This window comes from Gymnogyps californianus, chromosome 1, assembly GCF_018139145.2.
Source record: "Gymnogyps californianus isolate 813 chromosome 1, ASM1813914v2, whole genome shotgun sequence".
Taxonomy (NCBI): Eukaryota; Metazoa; Chordata; class Aves; order Accipitriformes; family Cathartidae; genus Gymnogyps; species Gymnogyps californianus.
In genome coordinates, this window is record NC_059471.1 from 211581401 (window position 1) to 211605484 (window position 24084).

The 24084-nt window shown below is 45.4% G+C and overlaps 1 protein-coding gene across 1 annotated transcript; it reads right to left on the bottom strand.

Moving 5' to 3' along the window:
• Nucleotides 1–1006: 1006 nt before the first annotated feature.
• Nucleotides 1007–19894, bottom strand: MCM10 (minichromosome maintenance 10 replication initiation factor). The gene is made up of 19 exons (XM_050904159.1): nt 19871–19894; nt 18738–19058; nt 17855–17959; nt 17113–17247; nt 16425–16599; nt 15449–15614; nt 14512–14679; nt 12947–13063; nt 11300–11499; nt 10197–10297; nt 9049–9150; nt 8825–8942; nt 7649–7877; nt 5937–6078; nt 5126–5268; nt 4125–4238; nt 3184–3329; nt 2928–2970; nt 1007–2544 (listed from the first exon to the last, which is right to left on the bottom strand). The coding sequence occupies exons 1-19, from the start codon at nt 19875–19877 to the stop codon at nt 2461–2463; spliced, it is 2616 nt and encodes an 871-aa protein (XP_050760116.1). The 5' UTR covers nt 19878–19894; the 3' UTR covers nt 1007–2460.
• Nucleotides 19895–24084: the final 4190 nt, after the last annotated feature.

The following is a 24084-nucleotide window of genomic DNA, read 5'->3' on the forward strand; positions in this document are numbered from 1 at the left end:
TGATTCACCAGCGATGCTAACGGTGGCAGTGGAGGTTTCTGTAACATTAATCCAGTTTAATGCCTTATACCTACTGGTAGTGTTAGAGCAGACTCACTTCCCTCGACCTGCTGCCTGCTCTCTTGCTAACACAGCCTGGCATGCAGCTGGGCTTCTTCGTTGCGAGGTTGGAGGTCTTTGTATCATGTTCCCAAAATTGGGACAGCTTCAGTGACAGCATAGACCCAGCTGGGCTTGTCAGGTCACGCCTGAGCTGCCTCTCGTGGGTCTCTGCCTCTGCTCCCGCTCGCAAGTATTGGTGGAAATATATCGGTACGGACCGGAGACCCCATCGGCCGCTCTGGCACAGTGCTGGGGCTGTGCGCTCACGTGGCAGCATGCCCCAGCGGGTGGCTCCCCTCCTGCCTGCTTCTGCTGGGCTGGAGCCATCTCTGGCACAAGAAAAGTCTCTCCAAAATAGATTGAGGCACGTAAAATCCATTACATTCATCTCCCCCACTCCTTGTTTACTGCTGGGGTTTAAGCAAAGCAATGGGCCTCGGTTTCTTCATTCTATTTTTGCATACAAGGATGAATTGAGAGTATTGCTTTCATTCCTTAGCTCCCAAAGAGGCACATACATAACCTTCCTATGTATCACAGTCCTGGGGGCATTTATGAAAATAAAGCATTACCCCACCTTTGACAGTTTAATTTCTGCAGAAATCTCCTTTCCGTTGGCCAAAGAGACAGGAAGTGGAAAAAGTCTGAAGTTTTCAATGTGCCAGCTGAAGGCTGATACTGATGCGGAATTTTGTGCTGGTTTTGTGGACTCCAGGTGAGAAACTCCTCTTGGTCTGAATGAGAAAACTGCGTGGCAGCCAGAGTTACGGACCACAAACCGATTCCTTTTGCCGCTTCAGCACCAAGCTTTCAGGCAAATGAAGATGTTGAGCAAGCAACTCATCCTCTTCCTCAGAGAAATGATACCATACAAACCCAGGGAGAGTTTTATTGGGCACTGTATTTATTCTGAATGAGGAATCAACAGGAGACGTTGCCAAGCAATGTCACAGTTACATATTTACAGTTACCTACCAGTGACACCCCACCCATCAAATGATATCGACATGAGACTGAAATGAATGCAATATGGTGAGCAAAGTTGCCCAGCAAAAGCATCAGGAGATGAGGGCTGCAGAATACTGAGGTAAATCTGTCCAGTTGCTTCAAATGAAGTAACTTATTTCTCTTCCAGCCCCTGTGCAAGCAAACAAAAGAGGTATCGACAAGGCCACTGGGACACGTGAGACCGTTGGTGGCAGTTCCACCAAATCACTGAGGTACTAGTGGTTTTAGGCACTTAAAAATACCCTGTGATCCTACGGGGCATGAGCTTGGGGCAGCAGAAGGATCAGGTCCAGGAAAAGCTGGCCAAATGCCACAGGCATCCCTACAGAGGTGTGCTTTCAGAAAAACACCTGTATGAAGACAGCCCTTCTCAGGAGCCACTCCTTGGAGATCTCATCCCGCTTGGTCTGAGACAGCTACTGTCCCCCAGGCAGCTGTGCCAGCAGCCAAGGTTGACATGGCGATGACTGGGAAAGATGGCAGGAAAATTTAAAATGCCAGAAAAAGGGTAAAAGCTATTAAATGTAATCGCTCAGCTCTTTAAAACCACTCACAAAACAGTGCCAGCTTCATTAAAATGCTTTTCAAAGTGGGAGCTGCAGGGTTGTAGCCGTAAAAGTGCTGTAGTGTGGATGGTGCTGGGAACCCGGTATGGGCTGTGTGATGGGGAAAGGGCTTTCAAAAGAGCTCCCGAGAGCCTGCAGTGTAAACACCGCTGGCTTGCAATGCCAAAGCCACTGAAGGGTTTTTAAACACATAAGCCAAGGAGACAACTCAGGAACAGCTTGACATCTGTTCTTAAGGGTTCAAAGTGAGTAATTTTGGAGCCAATGAAGACTACTCTGTGGCTACAACCCTCTCACACTCCTTTTCGGCCATCAGCTGAAAAACCTTGACAGGCTGGCATTTACGCACCACAGTATTAACTTCACAAGTGCTTATGGAATCTACAGTCCTCCCAGTTCATGATGATTTGTCACTTAAAATTCTGGTGAGGTCACTACACCAGCCATTCAACATAAATTTTGGGATCCCTAGGGATTTCTTGAGACAAATTCCATTCTAGATGTCTCTTTTCTAGGTTAAATCTTGTAAACAAATTGTTAGTAAGAAAGAACAGGCATGAATGTGTATTTCACATGCAGCCTTATTCAGTCAATTTTAAAAAGATCAAAGCTGAATATCCATGCAGTGGCCTGGTGGAGACTTTGTGGATGTCCTTCTTATCAGGAATTGATTCCCCTGCTCATTCATCCCTAAAACCAGAATCTTCTTGGTATTCCAGTAAAGAAATGTGTGTTTTAGACACAGAAATCCATCCTTATGTTGTGAAAAAAAATCAACTCCAGGTCACTTAAGACTATTGAGAAATTTTGGTTGTTCCTCCCCTCTTGGTAAAAGTGTTTCTCCACCAATCTTCGGACCTTTTTTCTCCTAGAAACATGAACCACGGAGAAAAGAAGTTAAACGTGTGGTAAGATGTCTCCCAAATATTTCTTTGACAGAAGTTGTGGTAGGGCTAAATTATCTGATTAAATATTGACAGACACTCTAGGAACCTTGACATTCTGAATTCTTACAACTTTGGTCAAAACCAAATTCCCCACGGTTAAATAAAACAAAGCTTCAAGAATAGAAAGCAAGAAGAGAAAGTCCACTAAACCGCAGCCTGCAGGTACCTGTATGTACCTGCCAAAATGCAGAGCTGCTTGGTTTTGCTGGGAGCTCATAAGGGCACTGACGCAAAGCGTGGACAAAAGTACCACGAGAAGCAGCCAGAGTGCTGAGGTGCTCCGAAACTGCTGGCTCACACTTACCTTTAGCATCCCGTCTCGCTCCCACTTGAAGAGGCCACAGGTACTGAAAGATGAAGATGGCAGATAAGGACTACTGTGGTGTGTGTTTGCTGCGCAGTATGAGGGGCTCCAAAAGCAGCCCCACACCTTTCCCACAGTGCTTAGCACAAGGGCTAACGTTACTGTTTTAGGACATGGTTATGTGACTCCCAACACATTACTTGTGAATGGACAGTACAAAAGCCCCAGTCGCTATTTCACGAGGCTCATTTCTTACCTGCAGGGCTTTTTTGGGAGCCTGTCAAGGGAAATAGCTCGGTTTCCGCAAGGACATTTGAAAAATCGCTTGATGGCATCATGCCAGTGGTAGTCGTGGTTATCCTGCACACACGTCTCCAGAGGCTTGAAATAGGTGTAATTACACTGTCAGGGAGAGAAAGAGAGCTGTGAGCTCTTCACCAGCAGGCGAGACCTGTTCTGTGGGCTGGCAACAGCTGAACATTCAGAGGAAAGCATCTCTGTCTTCTCCCATCCTGAGGAGCCCACCAGTCTGACATCATCGCCCCAGGCTTTGTCACTGCTCCTTCTAATGCCATCCTCCCTTCTTTGCCACCACCCTGTGGCCCTGCTCCCAGCACCTCAGGGGGCACACAGTGGCCCTCTGTGCAGGCCCAAAACAGATAGGAAAGGCAGCGAGAGGGAAAATCCAGCAGGGGCTGAAACTCTGGGAATGGGAGGTAACTCCTCCCTTCCTCTCAGCACATTTGGGATAGTAACAAAGCTCCACTCCTCTTCCTGATGGCAAAGTCCCTGGAAATGCAGATAGAGGAATCCCACCCAGTGTTATGTTTTCAAGGCACTTTGCTTATTTTGTCACGTAATATGGGGAACTGAGGGTCCTGGTACAAAGCACTTCAGGGAAGAAACTGATAAATATTTTCAGGACACCAACACTCAAGGAACCCACTGGCATAAACATCAAGTTGAGATGTTCAGCACAGCACTAAAGCCTGCCTTGCCAGTGTCTTCATGTCTCAGTCACTCAGTGCATGGGCTGCCCTCAACAACAGGCATAAGGAACGAAACTGTCTCCATTTGATCCATGCACTGGACTATGGCCAAGAGAGTGACAGATGGGAGTCTGCAGGATGGTCCAGCATCATTTTGTACAATCCATGTTCCACTCCACTGCTGTTACCCTGGCTCCCCTTCACTCACCATTTTACATGTCACAACTCGACATTTCACTTCTTTAATGCCCCTCATCTTCTCTTCCATTTCTTCCTTTTTCACCAGTGGCTGAAAGTACTGCTCCTGCAGTTCAGCCTCCGCCTGTGGGGGCACACAAAAAGGGTTGTGGGGAGACAAAGATGGGAGAAGCTACTCCATAAACAGCCTTAGGGCAAATTACTACTGGGCCTGCTTGAAGTAGATTGCAGTCTGGGAGCCAGAAAAACATCAAATATCTCTTGCTTCAAAAAATCCATATAGTGCATGTGCTGTGCTTCACCAACACTGAAATGAGCCACCCCTGAGATGTATGAGTGGGAGGGTGTGACAACAGCACGTACTACTGAAATAAGCACATGCGTACGACAACAGTGCAGGGAGAGGTCAGGTAGGCAGATGTAATGAATGGAATTGGTTCTTAGCCAAAATATTACTCCTCAGAAGACCTTAAAACAACTAGGACTTCATACCAATACAACATGTCCAAGACAAGAGCCCTGTGCCACTGGAGGTGCTGTATCCCTGGGAACACACTCAGCAAAGACCCCGATGGGAGAAACCCAACCTCTTAGCTCTTCAGGGCGACTGCTGGCATTTCACAGGCCTCACAACTGACATGAGTCCCAGATGAAGGTGGCAGCTGTCTTTATGTGGCCAAGATGTCAAGAAATGAGGGACAAAATAGGCACGTGGCTAATTTAGTTTTAAGGCAGAAGGATTTCTTTGATCATCCACTAGCCAGGAAACTTCACTGATTCTTCCAAACACAGCAAAAAGAATGATGGCAACTTGACCTTACCACGGCTATGGCAACAATGCTGACTTGCAGGCACTGTGTCCTGTGTGCTCAGAGACACCCGACCCTACTCATCAGGACAATTTGGTGCCTACGACACGTTTGGGTGCCTGCTTCTTGCCGAAATCATTATGAGGAGTCCAGACAGCTCCCTAGTTCTGAGTCCTCAGTCACGGCTGGATTGAGGCCATACCTCTTTCAGGACATCTGTGTGCTTGGACTTAGCATTCAGGATTTTCTGGAACTCTTCTGACTCCAGATAGGCCAGCTGCTCACGCCGTTTCTTTTGGGCAGGCTCCAGTTCATCCATATCTAGGGAGACAAAAAGGCTTAGTCCTACAGAGACCAAGTTCAAAATAAGGTTGGGATCTCTAAGCGTGATCACTGCAGGAGATTTTGGAAGTCTGAGGTCTCTCAGGCAGATGTTCAGGTCAAACAGCAGCCTTTCATTGTTCAGGAGAACATGAAGCCAAGTTCAAATATGGCTTCAGAAAAAATAAAAGCTGTTTTTTTAAATAACATTGCATGTCAAAGCACTGTACTAGGAATTTTCACATTACTCCCAGGAGAGCAAGCAGTGTTGCCTCCCTGACTGATGGAGAAGTTTTAAAGGGAATTAAGCAGTTCATCCAAGACAGTAAATCACACAGTAAATTACCAGCAGGCAAACTCAAGTTCCCACAGAAAATTCAGATGCCTTCCCAGGTGGGACTATTTCTTGGTTTCCCTTGGTTAAGTCAGCCATGCACTGCAGATGCTCAAATGCCGGAAGAAAGGGAACAGAGATGAGGACAGGGAGCTATTGGAGATTACTCTCTCCATAGGGTTAGAGATTGTTTAGCCTTTGCAACAAACCCTTTAAGTTCTAAACAGACCTAACTTGGCCTCTCTTTGGCACAGCAATTAAGTCCTTAACCCAGCAACTAGTGCTCCGTTCAGCGGGACTTAAGCATATTTTTTCTATTCTAGAAGCTAACATTACATACCATTCTCTGCTTCTGTACCTTGTGGCTGAGCAACATTTTTCTCAACTCTTTCAATAATTTCTAGGACATCATCAACATCAGCTTTTTTCCTCTTGACACTGTTTGGGTCAGTTTTAGCAAGAATCTGGCCTTTTGCTCGTAGTCGGTGTATCGCAGCCAGCTAGAAAACAGGAGAGGGCAGTGAATGTGTTGGTGACCAGTCTGGCTCCCATGTTCCTACTTTCAGAAGTAGCAAAGGAAGTCTGTCAAACAGAGGAGACAAGATCCACTGGCCCGAGCACAGAGCTGGCCGAAGAGAGGCCCAACAAAATTCCCAGCTCTGCCGTACAACTAATTGACCACATCACCCAACCTCTCGTGACTTCCGAAACCATAACATCACTCCTCCAGGGGTGTTGCCAGGCTTGATATCTCTGCAGCTGTGCTTTAACTGCTTCACAAATCAGTAAGTTTTCCAGAGGAATCAAATCACTTGAGATTTCCACATAAATTGGTAATAATTGGGAACTAATAGATAATTGCATACAACTATTCCCTTCCATACTCCCAGAATGCTAAGACTCCTTCTTCCTTGCTGGAAGAGAAAAGTCTCTTTGATAAACATGTCAACAGATTTGTGCCAAGGAAAGATGCAGTCTGTTCTGGCTAGAAACCAAATTTATCCAAACTCATGGCACAACATAGCTAAACTAGTTTAGTTCACTGTTGATTACCTGGAAATGGAAAACACCCACAATACACTGCACTAGCAATGCGAAAGAACAAACTTGCACAGTTTAGCACTCCAGGGATTTTCAGCACAAATCCCCTGCCCTTTCCCAGCACTTAAGGGTTTTTGTGCTTGTAAAACAATCAATAGCGACAGGCCATGCTCTCCTTTTTCTTCTGTAAAAATCACTTCAGCACCTCCCATCCTGGCCCAGGACCTATCCACAACCTGATGCTTTAAGATGTCCCAAATCCCTAAAACACAAGAGCAAAAAGAGCAGTCACTGGTGGACAGAGCTCTGTCCCACCTGCATGAAGAACAGAGTACAAGGACAGCCACACAGCTACTCCAAACTGCTCTCCAAAGGTAATTCGCCCAAGGGGTGACAGATTATCTCAGGTCATGAAGAACAGAGTCAGTTCTACTCAGAGAAGCTGCCAGCATGCATAAAGAAGTGTTTCTTCAGCAAAAAGCTTAGCATCAGGTTCATGACTTAAATGAGATGCCCTGTCTCCCCATATCCTTTTCCCCAGTCCCATGCCGAGAGGCTGCTCTGTCCCCTGTCCATGCCCAATTGGCATTTGCTGAAATTGCCAGTTGTGCCAGTAGCTTCAGCGATGCTTGCCTTCAGAGAAGATCAAGAGCGAGCTCATAAGCATCATACACAAGACAGATCATAACAACTCACTTCTGACCAATTCAGGTGGATTTTGAACAAGCAAGAGACACCAGCTCCGGTGGCCGAACGTCACACACACAGGCCCCTCTTTAGCAGCTGTTCCACTGCTCTGGAGGTTGACTACAGGCAAGATGGTAGCATGAACCTTGGTACTAACAGCTGTCAGGAACCGCAGGTTTCTTGTGTACTGTAATATAGGCCAGTCTGATCCCACAAACCAGAAACTTCACTAACATCAGAACTGACCTGGCCTGTATCTGATCGAAGACTCCTCTACTACCACAAACCAAACTTCCCTTAACCGCCCCTTCTTAATACTTAAAAGAGACAAAGAGCTGTTACCTTTTTGGCTTCTGCCAAGCTGTCTAGCTTTGGTGTTGGAGGTGGAGACCCGTCAAAGAAGAGGATATCTTCTCCTTCTGAGAAACCTGTGCCTAGCCTGGGCCTTTGAGGAGTTGACATTTTGGCAGCTTTAGGAAACTCTGCCCCAGGTATTGGGGACTGGAGAGAGGACTGTCTGGAGGAGGACGGCAAAGTAGGGCTGCTGGCTTTACTTGTGTTCTGGAGAAACCTTGTAAGACAAGAATAATCCATTGAAATAGGGACACAAGTCAAAGAGACAAAAAGGTTTAAGAAACAGATAGGAGTGGAAGGGACGGAGACTGATTTTTCACTAATTGGCCTTTTATTGCTAGAAAATCATGCAGCAATTCAGGCATTCAGGAGAGGAAAACAAGACTGGTAAGGAACTCACTGGGTTGCTGAAATCAAGAGTGACTTGAAGTCACCAGAGAGATTGAATGACTAATTGCTTTCCAAAACAAAAACCAGAGAGAAGCATCAAATGAAGCTGGGAGGTGGGAGCTGAAAGCACAAAAATGGGCTTCTTTGCAGAACAGGTAGTTAAGCAGCGGGACTCCTTGTCACAGGAGTCACATAAATGCTTAGGTTTACATAGGTCATGGTGAAGAGGCTGGACAGGTTCATGGGAAAAAAAACCCAACAACCTTCAGAGATATTGTCACAGGCACCACCTCTAGCTTGGAAAGTCCCTGAAATACATAGTGTTGTAAGCTGGAAGAGTATTTGGGGGAAATATCCTCATGATTGTGCCTAGTCTTATTATTCTCCTTCAGGTTCTGTTTTGGCTCCTGTTGAGCCTTTTGAGGCTACTTGGCTACATCAAGCTCAGTCTCACCCAGGGTGGCTCTTCTGAGGTTCTTCTTAGATTTGTTAACAAGATATGCACAAAACATTTGGCAAATCTTAAGGTTCAGAAGACCCTCGCAAGCCAGCAATGAACAGAACCAGGACTCCTGACCCGTTTCCTACTCTAATCAGCCTCTTCCTGTCATGCCTTCCAGTTGCTGGGCACTATGCTGGAACATTTGGTTCTCCACTGAATACTGGGGTATTTCTATTTAAATGAAGTTTTTATTAAAACAGCAAAACATCTCCCACAGTTATACTTAGGGCCACAATAACGGAACCCTTCCTGTGAAAGTCAGTATGTATTACCGCCTCTGAATCTCTTCAGATCGCTTTTTTCTGGCCTCCAGCAATTTCTGTTTCTGTTGCTTGAGCAATGCTGAAGCAGAGACAGACTGGAAATTGGCCCCTTGCTTCTTTTCAGCATCTGGGAAAAAACCAAACCAAAACAAAATAAAAAGCCACTAATGTTTGTTCAGAAGGAAGTTGAGTGTTTTCAGGAGTGGATTTTCCTTCAGGCAAAAGGACAATACCTGCTTTGGTCCAGTGTTTGCAGAGGTTTCGTGCTCCAAAAGTTGGCTGTGCCAGCAGTTCCTTGAATTCCTCAGAACATTGCATGGGTCTCTTTGCTGCACCTGGAGTGGAAGAGGCAGAAACACAACAGATTTGGAGCCAGGAAGTGAAGCAGGCTTGGCTTCAGAGACGTAGAGTAGTCTAGGTTGGAAGAAACCCCTGCACGTCACCTGAGTGAGCACCCCCCCAAAGCAAGGCCAACTTCTACGTTATATTTGGTTGCCCAAGGCCTTGTCCTCACAGAACACATCATGAAGACACTTCTACCCCTTCAGCAATTTCATCAGTCAGTCAGTCCCCCATCAGCCTTGGCTGTTTGTGGTGCTCCCATCGTTCCCATTTTTAGAATGCTTGAAAGCCCTGAAGCCACCACATCTTATCCCTGGAGAATTAAGAGCAGCTAAAAGCTGGAGTCAGGACACACACTATGTTGTCTGAAATGGAGGCAACTGAGGGAACGAAAAGATGTGAAGAAGACATCTAAGCGGCATCTAGAGCACATAGTTTGAATAACCTGTCATCTGCTCTCCACCGAGCATAAAGAGGGTATAATATTAAGAGCTTTACAGAAACGAAATGGAGGCAGAGAAGATCAGTAACATCCCAAAGGCTATGGAGGGAGCATGCCTTGAAGATGACAAAAGAAAAGCACTAGAAACAGGCTGGGTACTCAGGAGGTCCCCTGCATTGCAGACCTGACTGATTTATACTTAGTATTCCTTGGAAGCTTTCAAGACTGACAGAAGTAATTTATTTTAATCAAATAAAATAAATTCTCTGGTTCAAAGTTCTTAAAACTTCCAATTCCCATTAATCTGGCAAAGATCTTCTGTCACTGTCCAAAGAAAGAACAGGAGACTTAATTCAGGGGCACTGATGAAAAAAAGATGCATGGAGCTACACAGTTGCTTAGTTACATTTGCCTTGCAGCTCCGATCTCAAGAGGGAAGAGGAGATTTGATCAATTGAGAAAGCAGCCTGCAAACGGCTATCTCTGTAGCAAACCAATTGCCAGATTCATTCAGTGAGTAGCAGGGTCCTGGGACACATCTACACATCAAGCTGGAAATATCTGGAGGGTGAAGGGACTACATGGGTAGTTAGGTACCAATTTTCTGCCTGGTTTCCTGGACAATTGCGTCAACTCCTCTCACGACCAGATTGGAGAGAGTCGTTTGAATCTTCCTTTTTGGCACTGCAGCTGCTGCACTAGAAAGAGGAAACAAAACCAGAACATCAGAGTTTTTCCATGCTTAGAGCAAGGACAGGAGCTCAAACGCTAGCCCAGTGCTTCAACAAAACTCCAGCCACCCTAAAGGGTGCCTCTCTCCTGTCATCTGTCTATCTTTGGGAAGGATGTGGATCTCAATCCAAATTCTAGCACAATGTTTAGGATCTCCCATTTCTCCCTGGGTTGAGATATGTATTTCCTATGCATTGAGAGAAAACTAAACATAGGTAATGGCTAAGGTTTGCTCACAGTTAGTTCCAGGGATGGAGAGGAGGCTGGAATTGCTTCATTACTGTGGAGTCACACCAGTTATCAGAGGGCAGTGGTAAGGGAATGAAAGCCATGTGCAAGCACAGGGTTTGATCCAGCTGTGACTCAGGTCTTTCCACAGCTGTCTTCGGGGGATTTGGATGAAGGACCTGGCCCCTCCATGCTAGTTATGAGATGTGTACTGATCTACTGATCTTGGTCACTTAATAATATGCAGGGTGTACTACTGTCTCTTCATCAACACGTAGTGATACTGTATTATTTCAGTCAAGGAAGAGAGGAGGAGGAAATACAGAATACATTGAGTCTGGGATTAAACGCAATGAGCCATAACAAAATACGGTAAGGGAACGGCACTGAAAAATACTCATCTTGGAGGCTCGAATGCTTGGGATCTCATGATAAAGTTCATTTCAGCTACTGAAACACAATGCCGCCTGGCTTCACAACACAGTATTAATTTAGAGATAAAAACACCCCTTACCACATCTTAGCACTGACTTAAAATTTTCCTATCAAATAGCAGCTCTGTTACCCTGTGGGGCCAGGAGGATTAGACCAAACGTGGAGCATTTATGCCTATTTGATGAATGTAGTTAAGTCAAAGGGATCTCTAACTAAATAGACCCCCTTAGAGATAGCTTCAGGCTCACTTGTACATGGGAGGGAAATTCTGTTCAAAAGCAAGGGAAATAAGTGGTTTATCTTACACTGAGGCTGCATATGCTGCTGAAGAGACACCTCCATAGTAAAACCCATCCTGACACAGCCTCTCCTTCAAACTGGGATTTTTCCGACCAACTTTTTTGGGAATGCGGCCACCAGAGAAGGTGGACTGCAGATCTGCCCTCTTCGAGCTGAGCTTCTTGTACTGGGATTGTATGTGATACTGACAATATTCACAGTCGTTCTGAAAAGAAATGGGAGAAGCCTGTTGCAGAACACTAGCAATTACAATTTACTTCATTCCTCTCCCCCACATGCATCCTTCTACGGCTAAACTGAAGTAACATCTCTATTGTAGTACTCCAGCATTTCACCAACTCAGCAAACATAGGCCCACACTCCAGCAATGAAAAACAAAACTAAAATTGCCCACACTAATCACTGGAAAAAAAACTGTGCGTCAAGGAATTTTAAGGCTACTCCTTGGCTCAAGTCAACTGATGTCCCAGGTCCTCTTGCCCAGATTCTGTACTCTTGACTCTGAACTGTATGCAATTTTCTTACTGGTATGAACACAAAGGAAAACTAACACCAAAGTAAGATATTTCATGCACTCATTTCAAATTAATTAATCAGTTTTCAGTGTCAATCCGAGGGAGCTTAGAAGTGAAGATAGTGAGCCTGCCAGTCAGAGACAGCAGTGCCATAAACGCACTCACTCAGGGTGTTCTTTAACTTTTTACCAAAAAAATAACTCCATTCTCATGGATATTCATCTGCCTCAGATTTGTATAACTACAGTTACCTCAAGATCAAACATTTTTTGTCACTAATTAAACAGACAGCCAATTCCTTCATGAGGTTCTTCTGCCAGACAGCCTCCATCTGCGGTTTGTTCCAGGTGGCACTGGAACATCTCACTGACATAGAGAGCCCTGTGCACAGGCACCTCCCGGAGTGGGTCTGCAATCACAGCCTTGTTTTGCTACAAGTACCTTCTGTATTTGTCTTCCTCCCACTTTACACACTTTGACTTCCTCCCCAGTTCTTCATTCCTTCATTTTCTCTCCTCCTTCTAAGTGCTACCCTACTAACTATAACCCTTCTGACTTAGACAGGGTTCCTTTCAGGTATCATAACATCACCATAGCCATGAAGTGACATAGTCCACAAGTCCTTCAAACTAGTACAAGTCAGTACTGTCCCTAAAAGAAGAATCCCAACACCTTTTTCCTCTCACCTCCGGTGCCTCGCATTCAGGTATAAATACTCTGGCAGCGCGCAGGCACGCTGGACCAGGGAACTCACTGGGTTAAAACCATCTCTGAAAAACACAACCATTCCCAAGAAAAACCTATTGTTTTACCTTGGATGAGTTCTCTAGTGCAGTGCATGGAAGTTTGCACCGGCACAAAGGAGAGTGAAAGGGTGTGGAGCCAGTGGCAGTCATGGGTCAAGACCATCTCTTTTCACTGCAGCACCAGCTTTGCATTTAGGGAACTACCATGCTGCTGCTACAGTGCCATCTCAGAAGCAGCTCCTCTGGGTTTCATTTCTCAGTTTCTCCACCCACTTTAGTTAGTTACAAGTCAAGATCCAGAAACAAGTCAAAGAGTCGGAGCATCAGTACAAAATCAGCAGCCAGATTTTTACCAATAGCTTAAGGATGTCCTAACTACTGAGATACAGACCAGGTTCACAATCTGTGCACAAGGATCACCGTTCTTCTTCCTGGCTTTGCAGGTGCCCATGTCCAGAGCTTCACCCATGAGGAGGATCTTCTGGGGATGGTCAACAGACAAACACACCTAGAAAAAAATCAGAACATGCCTTGAGGAGGACTGGATGAGCTTCTCTCTAGATGTCACTGGTTTGGCTCTGGTCCAGATTGGTATCTCTGGTATTAACAATGCAGTTTTAAAATGCAGAAAGCCCAGTTTAAGAAAGCCACATGTCCTGTTCAGATTGAGAAAAGGCTCAGTTAAAAAGAAAAAAAAGTTAATTTATTTCTCACAAAGAGATGAAAGACATTGGATTTCTATGCTCAGAGCCTCAAGAAACCAAGGACCAGCAAAGGCAGATCTAGTTGTGCTATAAATGATGGTCCTGTACAACTGCTTGGCTCTGATGCCATCATGGCAACCACATTTGGCAGTGGATGGGAAGAGGAGATGTACTAGAGCTCTCTGTCCCTCTCCATATGTCTAGGTCCAATCAAAACTGACTCCTGTGCAAGTCTCCTTGCAGAGTGTCTACAGTTAAGTAGACACAAAGTGTCTACTTCACACAACCAAAGATACTAGGAATTGTGTCTGTAGGTAAGAAACACTTTGAGAAGTCAGTTTTAATGTAGTTCTAAATGTGTACATTTCAGCTAAGAAAAGCCATTCTTAACAGTTAAATACAGCCCTTACATTAAATCTCGTATGCCTTTCTACTCACCAACAGGACTTTCTACTGCTTATTCATGTTAATTTAAGCAATTATATAGCTTAATAGACAATTAATGAGATCCTTAATTTTTCCATTTGGAGAATTTAAAATGCAAAACACTACATCACCAGCTACTAGATTGAAATTGCCCTTGACAGAAGTCAGTAAAACCAGTTTCCATTCCAGTGCAATTAAAAAGATATTAAAAAAATTAATTTATTAGCAAAATGAAGCCACCTTAAATGTTTTGATACATACAGAAAAGTAATTCATCATGTTCTGCATTTATAAGTAATTGATTAAACAAGCGAACTACTATGTATCAACTTACTATACATAATACATCATTTGTTTAATAAATCAAATATTGCTTCTTCTCAGTCATGATTTTGGAACCAGGAAACATTTTGCAATCACATCTCATGCTTAAATCAGAAGAGAGAAATGAGCTTGCCCACCTTTTTCAGCTTTGAGAGACCTCTAGGCTGAAAGAGGCATTGCACTGAACTAGCTGAATAAACTGAAATGAAAATACACTCCCTACATCTGTGGAAGAGCCGACTGCTACCGAGAGCACTTGCACAAAACACTTGAACAAACTCTGGTTTCAGATGCTTAATAGGACTTCTTGAAGTTCAGTCTTCCAGAAGGCCAGGAGCAAATACACACCACACAAACATCTGAATGCAATTCAAACTGTTTAGGCAGACTGCTGTACTTTCAGCCTTCACATGTGTTACAAAGCTAAATCTCAAGCAGATATGAAAAAGTTCAGCTATGGGTTTTTATCTACAGCTGATGGGCAAGTGAAAAATCCTCTCACCTCATCTGAGCCTTCTTTAGGTTTCATAGGATTAGCATTGAGCAGCCCGATGACTGTGCCTTGGTCTGTCTTCCAGTGCTCTTTGTGGACATCACCAAACAAGAAGAGTGAGACACACTGATTGAGATCCCGTAGGTCGTTCAGCCGCCAGATACTGAAGGTTCTGCCCTGGAACAGACATTTGCTTTCCTTTCAGCTGTCAGTACAGGGACATGGACTGCATGCTCTCTTGCTGTTGCTTTTAAAGAGTTATTCTGATTTTCCCCCCCACTCCCGGGTTTTCCTGATTTAGAAAAGCACAATTTGTAATCTCAGTAGAGTTTAGATACAATATCTCCAGCCATGCCACACAACCAGTTCTGGGATTCTTAAAGGCCAAAACAGCACAATAATACTGCTACCACCAATATTCCCGACATTAAAGCTGGACAGCACTCTTGCTTGCTGAATAAAGAGGTTTTTACCGCACCAAACAAATAAAATGAAGGCATATCCAGTTCTCCGTTTCATCAATGACTTTCTATAGGACATGTACACCATCTAGGACAGAATGACCTCTAGAGAAATGATGGAAGCAGAATGTGTTGGCACATTTAAAGCAAGAGGGCTGTCTAGAAAGACTGAGAGTCACAGTCCTTTTTTTCACACTGGCATTTAACATATAACAGTGGATGAACAGATTTAAGACAGACTTGTGCTATGGTTACATTAGCCAATGCTACCGTCTGGGACAGTTGCACCAGATAAGCTAAGGACTTACCCTGAGGGCTAAAAGCAGCACTACTGCATGAAACCAGACAAGCCAAGATCTTTAACATAGTAGCTTTTCATTAACTACATGGAGTTGGCTGATTAAGTTGAAGACCTAATTAGTTTCTCAGGAAAGAAGACCAGCATTTCACTTGAACTGAGCAAGGGATACAACGAAGTTACTTACATTATTTGCACTCTGAGGAGTGACCTTCTTCACTATGACTCCAAATGTTACCCAGTCTATTTCCTCCAGATTTTCTGCAGCAAGTTTGCTCTTCAGCTGCGACAGTCGGATAAGCTTCCGGTTAGCCATTTTCCTGTCCATTTCAGATGAAGACACCCGGGGTTTTCTAGATCAAGCAAAAGCATGTAAAAGAGAACACATCCATTGGCATAAATGGACAGAGACAATCAAAACCATCCAGCATTCTCCTGGGGAGACTATGTCTCACTGCAAAATGCCTCTGTGCCTTATTTCACCCTGAGTTCACTTGAAACACAACCCCTCAGGACACTGTACAAATATCAGAAAGCTACTGATCATGCTGCTTTTTTGTCCAAATAATTGCACTGCAACTTAGCCCCGAGCCTGCATTAACTCTGCTCATTTCAGGAAGGACTGAGTATCATGACTGACTGAGTAAGGTTTGGAAATCCAGCACGGTTTCTGGTGAGGAAAGACACCGTGAGTATTCAGAGACCTCTTGTGGCCACATCGAGTATGGGGATCATGAGTGGCTCCTGAGGCTTCTCGGTGTGGAGCAAAATCTGCTCAAGTGGAGCACAATCGGGCTTTGCACATGCCCACTGCTTCCCTCCTCCACCACTGAGGACATCCCAGGAAGGCAGTGCTAATAAAATGATAGCTTTTTTTGTTAGAAAAGAGCAAAGGTGAAAATAGATATATGGTAATAAGCCAAAAGTCAATGTTACCTATTTACCGATCAAACAGCCAATGCTGTGGCTTTGTGTTATATTCCTTAATGACGACTGACTATCTATCTGACATGGTTAAATGATATATATACAGCAAATCAGAAATCCAGTCCTCTGCTCACCACTTGTGTCACTAGCATCACAGGACATTGGACAGATTGTGCTTTCCCTCTCATTACTGGAGGGTGATGTCCTCAGACAGAGCCCAGTGCTGGGCTGCTGACCTTAATCTCAGTCCCGAGAAGGTTTCCACAGACACTGGCTGAGTTGTTGCACTGGAGCATGTAGGCATGTGAGGAGTCTTCTCTCTGGTCACCTTATTGGGTGTGTTCCCTGTGGCAGACTTGAGAGGCTGGAACGCCAGACTGAGGACTTGCCGAGGAGGAGTAGTCTTGTTCTCTTTAGCAGGAAAAAAAGGCAAGAAAAAATATCTTGATAATGAAAGAAAACTTTTAAATAAAAATAACACTAACTTACACCTGACCAGAGACAGGAGTCTATACAATGCACTTGAGAAAAAGGTGTAAAACAGTCTTATCTGTACCAGACTGGTCTCCCAGTCAGCTAAGAACTAACTGTCCACTCTAGATAAGTCACATGTAACTCAAACAATGAGTTCTGCCTGGTGAAGAGCTTCCCAGAGCAGCTCTCATCTTCCAGGCAAGCTAAACTGTAGGATACACAGATGCAAGCTAGACTGCTGTCAGTGTCCAAGTTAACCATAGCAGCACACAGCACAGCACCCATTGCAAAGAATACAATAATTAACTCCATTCCGCTGTGACCAGACTGCTACTGGCGCACTGACTAGTGTAAAACTATCCTGGATGTGTCTACACTGCTGCTGTGAACTAGATAGGCAGTCAACAAAAGCCCAGTGTGTTTCAGTGAAAGGCAGACTAAGAACAGTACCTGCTGAGGATGCCTTTGATTTCTGGATTCCTCGTTTGGCTGGCGGTAAAGGATTGCCCAGCTGGGCCGAGAAACATGGTGACTCTTGCAGCTTCTGAGCTTTTCTTTCCTTTACGGGTGGACAGGGAGATTTACCTGGCCAAGAAAACAAAAAAATATTAAAGAAATCTCAGGATCTGGGCTCAAACACTAAGAACTGCTCCAAACTAAGTAACTCTCTGAATAACAAGCCCAAGTCAGGGTCCCACATGGAAACCCTTCAGCTAAGTTGCCAGCATTTGAAATGCAACAGCTGGAAAAGCCCCAATGACTCTTCCCCATGATGACCTAAAACTCTGGATGACACTGAAACCACAAAGCTGTGGAAAGTAGGAACATCCCCTTGCTTTTCAATTTTCCCATATAATTTTGTTACTACACCCAATGTGCTACAGCAACACACATAGCTGTATTTTCTGTGTGTACCAACATCTGCCAGTAAGAAGAGATGCTTCCAGCAGAAGACTGTGGAGCACTTCAGTCATGAAAGCTGCCACACGTAGAATCAACCCATGATGCAGATACCAAAACTGTAGCTCATCAATTTAGTCTGTAGCTGCAGGAAACAACCTGTGTGGGAATACACCAGACCACCATTCCTCCTTGCTACTCAGTGCCCACTTTAGGATTATCTGGAGTCTTGCCTATAAATAGCATGTTGGTAGGCCAACAAATCATAAACCCATTTAATTAGTCTCATTACCAGGGGTTTTCTTCTCAGGGCCTAAACTGGATTGCTGCCCAATAGCAGTCTTTTGCAACTGCTCCTGTAACATCTTCATCTGTTCTTGCAATTTTCTAAGCTCCGCTAGGAAAGAGAGAAGAAAAAGGATAATAAGACAGCGGGAAGCCATTGCAAACAGGGATTTATGAGATCCCTGGAAGTCTGACAGTTTTACTACATCATAGGAACTTAGAAAACAAAGACTAGAGCCACAATACAGATTTACTTGAGTCTACATAGCTCACAGTGAAGGGACACTTTTCCATACAGCCTGGAGCTGACTTCTCTCATATAAATATTTTACTTGACCGTGGTATATTCCTTGCCATGTTGCATATATCTTTCCTACTGAACATAAGACAATTTAAATGGCTGATGATTGAACTCCTTAGCATAAAGAAATGCTTCCGATATAATCAAGTATCTGGCCTGGACACAGGAAAGCTCAGTGGCCAGCTCTGCTTCCACACTGACTGGTACAGCAGAACCTCCTGCCAATAAGTCCTGAGGGGGAAGGGAATGCTGCACTGGTGAAAGATGCCAAGATGACAGCCCTGAAGACTGAAGCAACATTGCTCTTCATCAGACAAGGCACAGATACATAGGCCACCTTCTCTGTCCTGCTCAGCAGAGCTAGTTTAGTCTCCCTGGCTTACTTCAGCCCTCTGTCTGTCTTTTGGGAAAACAGGTTTGGTGAGTTTGGCCCCTGAAAACTGGACTTAGAAACTTTCACAAGGACTTTCTGTATTCCCCCTCTGGGCACCATCCTAAAGTGAGAAGCAGCAGGTCCTACCTTCTGCTGTTAACTCTCTAGAGACAAGATATATATCACAAATCAGATAAAAAATGCTGTTACAGAAACCTTGCAGTTCTTGGTTGGTCTTCTCTTTTGCCTGACTGGGAGCTGAAGTGGGGACAGTTCCCTCTGCCTCCTCCTCTTCTAGAAGGTCATCCACATCTCCAAACAGCGTAGCCAGGTTCTCCTTCTGCTCATCAATCATGCTGTCCTCAGCATCGACCTCCTCAGTGTAGGATGCATCATCTTCTGCATCGAAGAGCTCATCGTATTCATCTGGTTCTCCCTTCTCATCCTCTGGGGCATCTTCCTCCCCAGGAGGATTCCCCTCCTCGGTTGCCTCGCTTTCTTCCAGGAGGGAGGCCAACAGATCCAAGTCATCATCAGCTAAGGCAAAAATTAAACTCAGCGTTATTTCCGTCCAGTTAGAGGAAAGCTGCCACAGAATAAAACGTCCAAGATACTCTAATCACAAGCTAATGACAACTGAAACGAAATCGGAGCAGCAAGTGGCATTTTTAAAAAACTACTTCAGCTTTGGCTAAAGGAAGATAGAGCAGCTTCCTGCTGTTTGGTCGGATGGCAATGTAGTTGCAGACACTCTCAGCTTGCAATCCAGACTGGCTGGTAGGCAGAAAACTTGCAGGCTACTTAGCACTGCCTTTTCCTCCTATGCTGCTTGTACAATAGCTGCTGTTAAAAAGAAAAGCCTTGGGACCTGTAAAGGTGTAGCCAGGAGCTCGACAGAGACACCTACGTGGTTTTTGCCAATGGAAGGTGAAGAGGAAGATGCAAGGCAGGCAAGGAAGCATATTCCTAGGTATGGTTTGCTCAAGGAAGAGAACAGAGAGCAAAGAAATATGGACCAAAGGGACAAATAATAGAAAAAAGAAAATCAAGTACAGAGAGAGGAATGGACAGACAGAGCAGAACTGAAATTCAGAACAAAACAAGAAATTTATTTAGTCTTTGCTGCTGAAGAAAACACAAAGCCAGGGAGGGGACAGAGCAGCCTCACAGAAAGGCGACAACAATGAAGGCAAGGGGCAACCTCGAAGGCCTCCTCAAGTGAAGTCAGTGCAACATAATTGCCTTTGCTAAAAGGTTTACCAAGCTTTCTGAACACTTGAACATATGACCAACATATTGGTCAGAAGACAACCTTCCTACTGAAAGTAAAAGAGTACTTTCCCCCTTACCGTCCATGACTTCACCAGGATTTCTTCAAGAGCCCCTCAAGGGAAAATATTCTCTGTTATGGGGAGAACAACATTGATACTGTTAAAATGGCTATAGCTCAACTAGAAATACATGTTGTGTTCAGGCTCCTTATTTGACGATTTGCAAACCACCAGCTTGTTTTTGTTTACAGCTGCAGATGAGGACTCCACTAAATTTAGAATCCCCAGGTACGTTGGTGGGGATATGCTGAACGGACTGCAGCATAAGGGCATTACTTTTAGAAAAAAGCCTGTAAGAGACAGATTTTAAGAAATGCCTACCATGTTCTCCTGGTAATAACCATTTCCACCTCATCAGTCCTGCACCATAATTATAATTAGCATTTAACTAAAGCAAATCTTCCAAAAAGGATTCAGTCTTCATTTGAAAATGGAGGTAGCAGGGTTTCACTCTCCTCACAACACAGTTCTTATTCTTAAAAGCATGCATTCCACATTTCTCACAGCTCCTCCACGGAAACACGTCCATGAAAAACAATCAGCACATGGACATAAATGGTCAAGGGAAGACTGGATAACAAGAAGAGAAATCCACTGGGGTTGGATTACTCACAAACCCGAACTCTAACTCTGTGCTTACAGGTTTTCCTGCTGCAGGGACTTTTGTTTCGCCCATAAACTCCACTTTTAATAGTTCTCTCTTTTCTCTTGCTCCAGAATATTAATTTTCAGCACAGAACAAAACAAAACTCAAGAGCATACACGAGCAGGCGTGGCTAGGGACCACCACACAGCCCCGGGCTCCCGCGGTCCTGCTGGTGACACTGGCCCAGGGAGCCACCCTCCTGCCGACCGGGTCCTGCTGGGACTCACCCGGGCGGCCGCGGCGGGTCACCCCGGGATCTCCCCCTGCCTCTCTCCTCACGGCCAGCCCCGGGCTCCCAAGGCCCGGCAGAGCTCGGCTGTGCCGTGCCCACCGCCTCCCCTCTCCCCACGGACCACAGCAGCCGCGGGATCCCCATCCCTGCTCCCAGTGGATCCCCGGGATCCACCCCCACCAGGGGATCCTCCTTCCCCTCACGGCTCCCCTCCCCGCTCGGCCGCCTCCCCCACCCGGGGGAACCTCGACCTCCCCCGGGGCTTCCCCGTGGATCTCCGATTCCTCACCCCAGCCTCTGCCCCCCGAGGATCGCTTTCTGGGGTCCCGGCCCCCCCGCACCCCCGATCCCCCCCGGCCCTTCCCTCACACGGCCCCACTCACCGCCGGCCGCGCGCTACCCAGCACCCGCCAAAACTCCAACCCGGCCCCGCCCCCTCCCGCGCATGCGCGGGCGCACCTCCGGGGTGCGCGCGGCGGCGGCGGCGGCGGCGCGCGACCGCGCCATCGTTGGTCCTGGCAGCAGGGGCGCCGTCCACCGCCATCTTGGTTATGGGCGAGCGGCGGGGCGGATGCGGATGCCCGCTGGGGTTTGGGCCGAGGGAGGGGGCGGTGGTGGGGGAGGGTAGAGCTGCTGTGCTGAGTGAGGTCACGGGTATGAGGATGACGATGTCATGCCGTTGTTACACGCCTCCGTGGAGCTGCGTGAGGTGTCAGGGCCTGCCCTCTGGGGTAGCCCCGTGGTGTGAGGCCTGTGTTCACACAGCTCTGGGTTGGCTCTGGGTGAGCCTGCTTCAGCTGTGAAAACCTGCCTGTGTCTGGTCAGAGTGTCCTCCAGGAGTGCTTACAGCAGGCGCCATAGTCATCTGAATAACCTAAATAATCTCAGCGCTTGTGTTAAGCCAGCGAATTCAAACCCAGGTATTGTCATGTGCAGTTGACAGGATTTTGTAGCCCGGTTCAGTATTTCTTTGGTACAAGCCACTATGATTCTGTGAAAAATAATATTTCTGAATATGTACAAGCTCAGTGCTCTAGGCCCTTTCCCCTTGCAGCAATTATATGCAGAAATTGCCCCCAAATTGCTCCCAAAACAGAAGGATTTGAGCTCAGATCCCAAGGCTCTTGTACTAAATCCACCCTGCAAGATGATACACAAAGAAAAAGAGGATGTCTCTGGTATTTAAAGGCCAGTGGTGCCAGTACCAGCTTATGACAGATAAATTAAGGACAGAAATTGTGTGGTAGCTGAAGGAATCAAGAAGAAGTTCCAGCAGATGGCAGGAAAAAACTTTGAGAGGAATGCTCCGCTGAGCAGTTGAAACGCTCTGCTGAAGAGTTGTCAACCAAGCTGTCCAGCGTGTGTCATGTTAGCCTCTCTTGTTTTTGGGTTTTCTCCCAAAAACCACATGCCTAGCCCAGGCATGCTGGGCTAACTCATTCTGGATGTATCCACCTGCGTGATGCTTATGCAAAGGTGTTTCACGGGAGCCGGAGCAGCGAATAACGACAGGAGCTGGGGAGGAGTGTGTGGGTGCTGAGGGCCCAAGGGGGCTCCTCCATTTTGCTGCTCATCCATGATGGAAGCAGGGAAACACCTTGTGTCCCATCTTGGCATGGGTGCCAATCTGTGGGCAGGCATCGGGATGCTGTGTTTTTCATATTTTCTCTTCCTCTGGCTGCTAATTGCCAGCGTGACCCAGGCTAATCGCAGAGCATCACCAAGTCCCCCTACTCTCCATCTAACTGGAGTAACGATGGCTTGCCTGCTCCTGTGACCTGAAGTTTGCAAATCCAGAGATACCTTGCTGGTCACAAATCTCAAGCCCACCCCATAGAACTGTTCTGGCCCCTTCCCAGTCTGGATTTTAAATCTGAAGTGGAATGAAATGCTTCTGGCTCCTGTTCCCCATTGAGTCAGGGTACAGATCGTGGGACACACTGCTACACCAGGAATGTCCTTTGTTAAAAACAGATATGCGGACAAGTAGAGTTTCATGGACATGTAGCATCTAGTCACTTTAAAACACAAATATGTTTTATCTTATCTTTCATCTAAGGGAAAACAAAGGGGATGTACTCTTAGACCTGTGCTAATGAGCATCTGCTGGCCATGGCCACCTGTCATGATAGCACGTCTGTCCTCCGGACTGCAGTTAATGATGACAGCAACAGTAAAATAATCCTCCCTGTTGCATGAACAGGTTTCAGTGTATTGTGCTTTTATTCTTTGCAGTTCCTTGTCCCTCCTGATTTGCACTTTTAGACCTTGTATCTTACCTTTCTATGAAGACCTACTTCAGCTAATGCCCATGTCTTCCTGTTAGTATTCCTGTGCTAAGATCCCCTCTCTTTCTGAAGCCTCTTAAAATGTTTAATTTTGACTTGACGGATGCATAAGTAATTCCTCCTTTGGCCTTTCACATTGATTTTCTGTGTATTCATTAAAGTTACTGCTCCTCAGATGAAATCAGCTCTATTATCATTCTATTAGTTTGATTTTGGCCTAGTAGCGTTGCCATCAGCTTTTGATCACTGCAGAATCCATAACTATCACAAAGCTCCCATAATAAAATTGGATTCAGGGAAAAAAGCCCATAAATCCTGCTGTCGCAAGGAACCAATTAAAAGCCAATAAGAGATTGCATCTGCTGGGAGTACTTGTAATTGATGCAGAAGGTTGCAACTAAGCTGACGAATACCTCTTCACAACAGACTTCAGTCAGCTCTTGCGTCACCTGAAATTATGGATGAAGCTGTGTGAGAACATGAGCTATAGCTAACAGCAAACAAGAATCCAGAGTCTACAAGAGATAATTAGAACAACAGTGACAACAAGCAAAATAAAAGCAACTCCTCACTTTAACTACAAGGGCAAAAAAAGGGATTGTTTCTCCTGGTATTGGTAGCTGAGAATTCACTGACAGCATGGCATGAAAAATACACCGAAGGAAGATTTTCTTTGGCCCAAGAAACATCTACAGGTATTTTTCTTGTATATATTTTAAGAATATTCATCTGCTGAGAGCGAAACATAAACCTTATACTATTGAGGCCTTTGTTTTGAATTAATCAGCTCTGGAATAGTTTCTATTTCAGGTTTGAAGCAAAATACTGAGTCACCAAACTTTTTATTTCTAATTCCACCATTGATCTGTTCAGTGTGTTTTCTCCTCTGTGATTTGGATCTTCATCCACCGGACAATTTGGAGAATCACTTATTTATGGAAGTAGGTTGACAGGAGAATTTGTCATGTACAAGTACGAAATACCTGTTGTAACTCTGCCCATTCAGTTGTGGTATCCAGCATCCCTAAGGCTTTCTCCTACAGAGTTGTTCCGTTCTCCTTAGCTC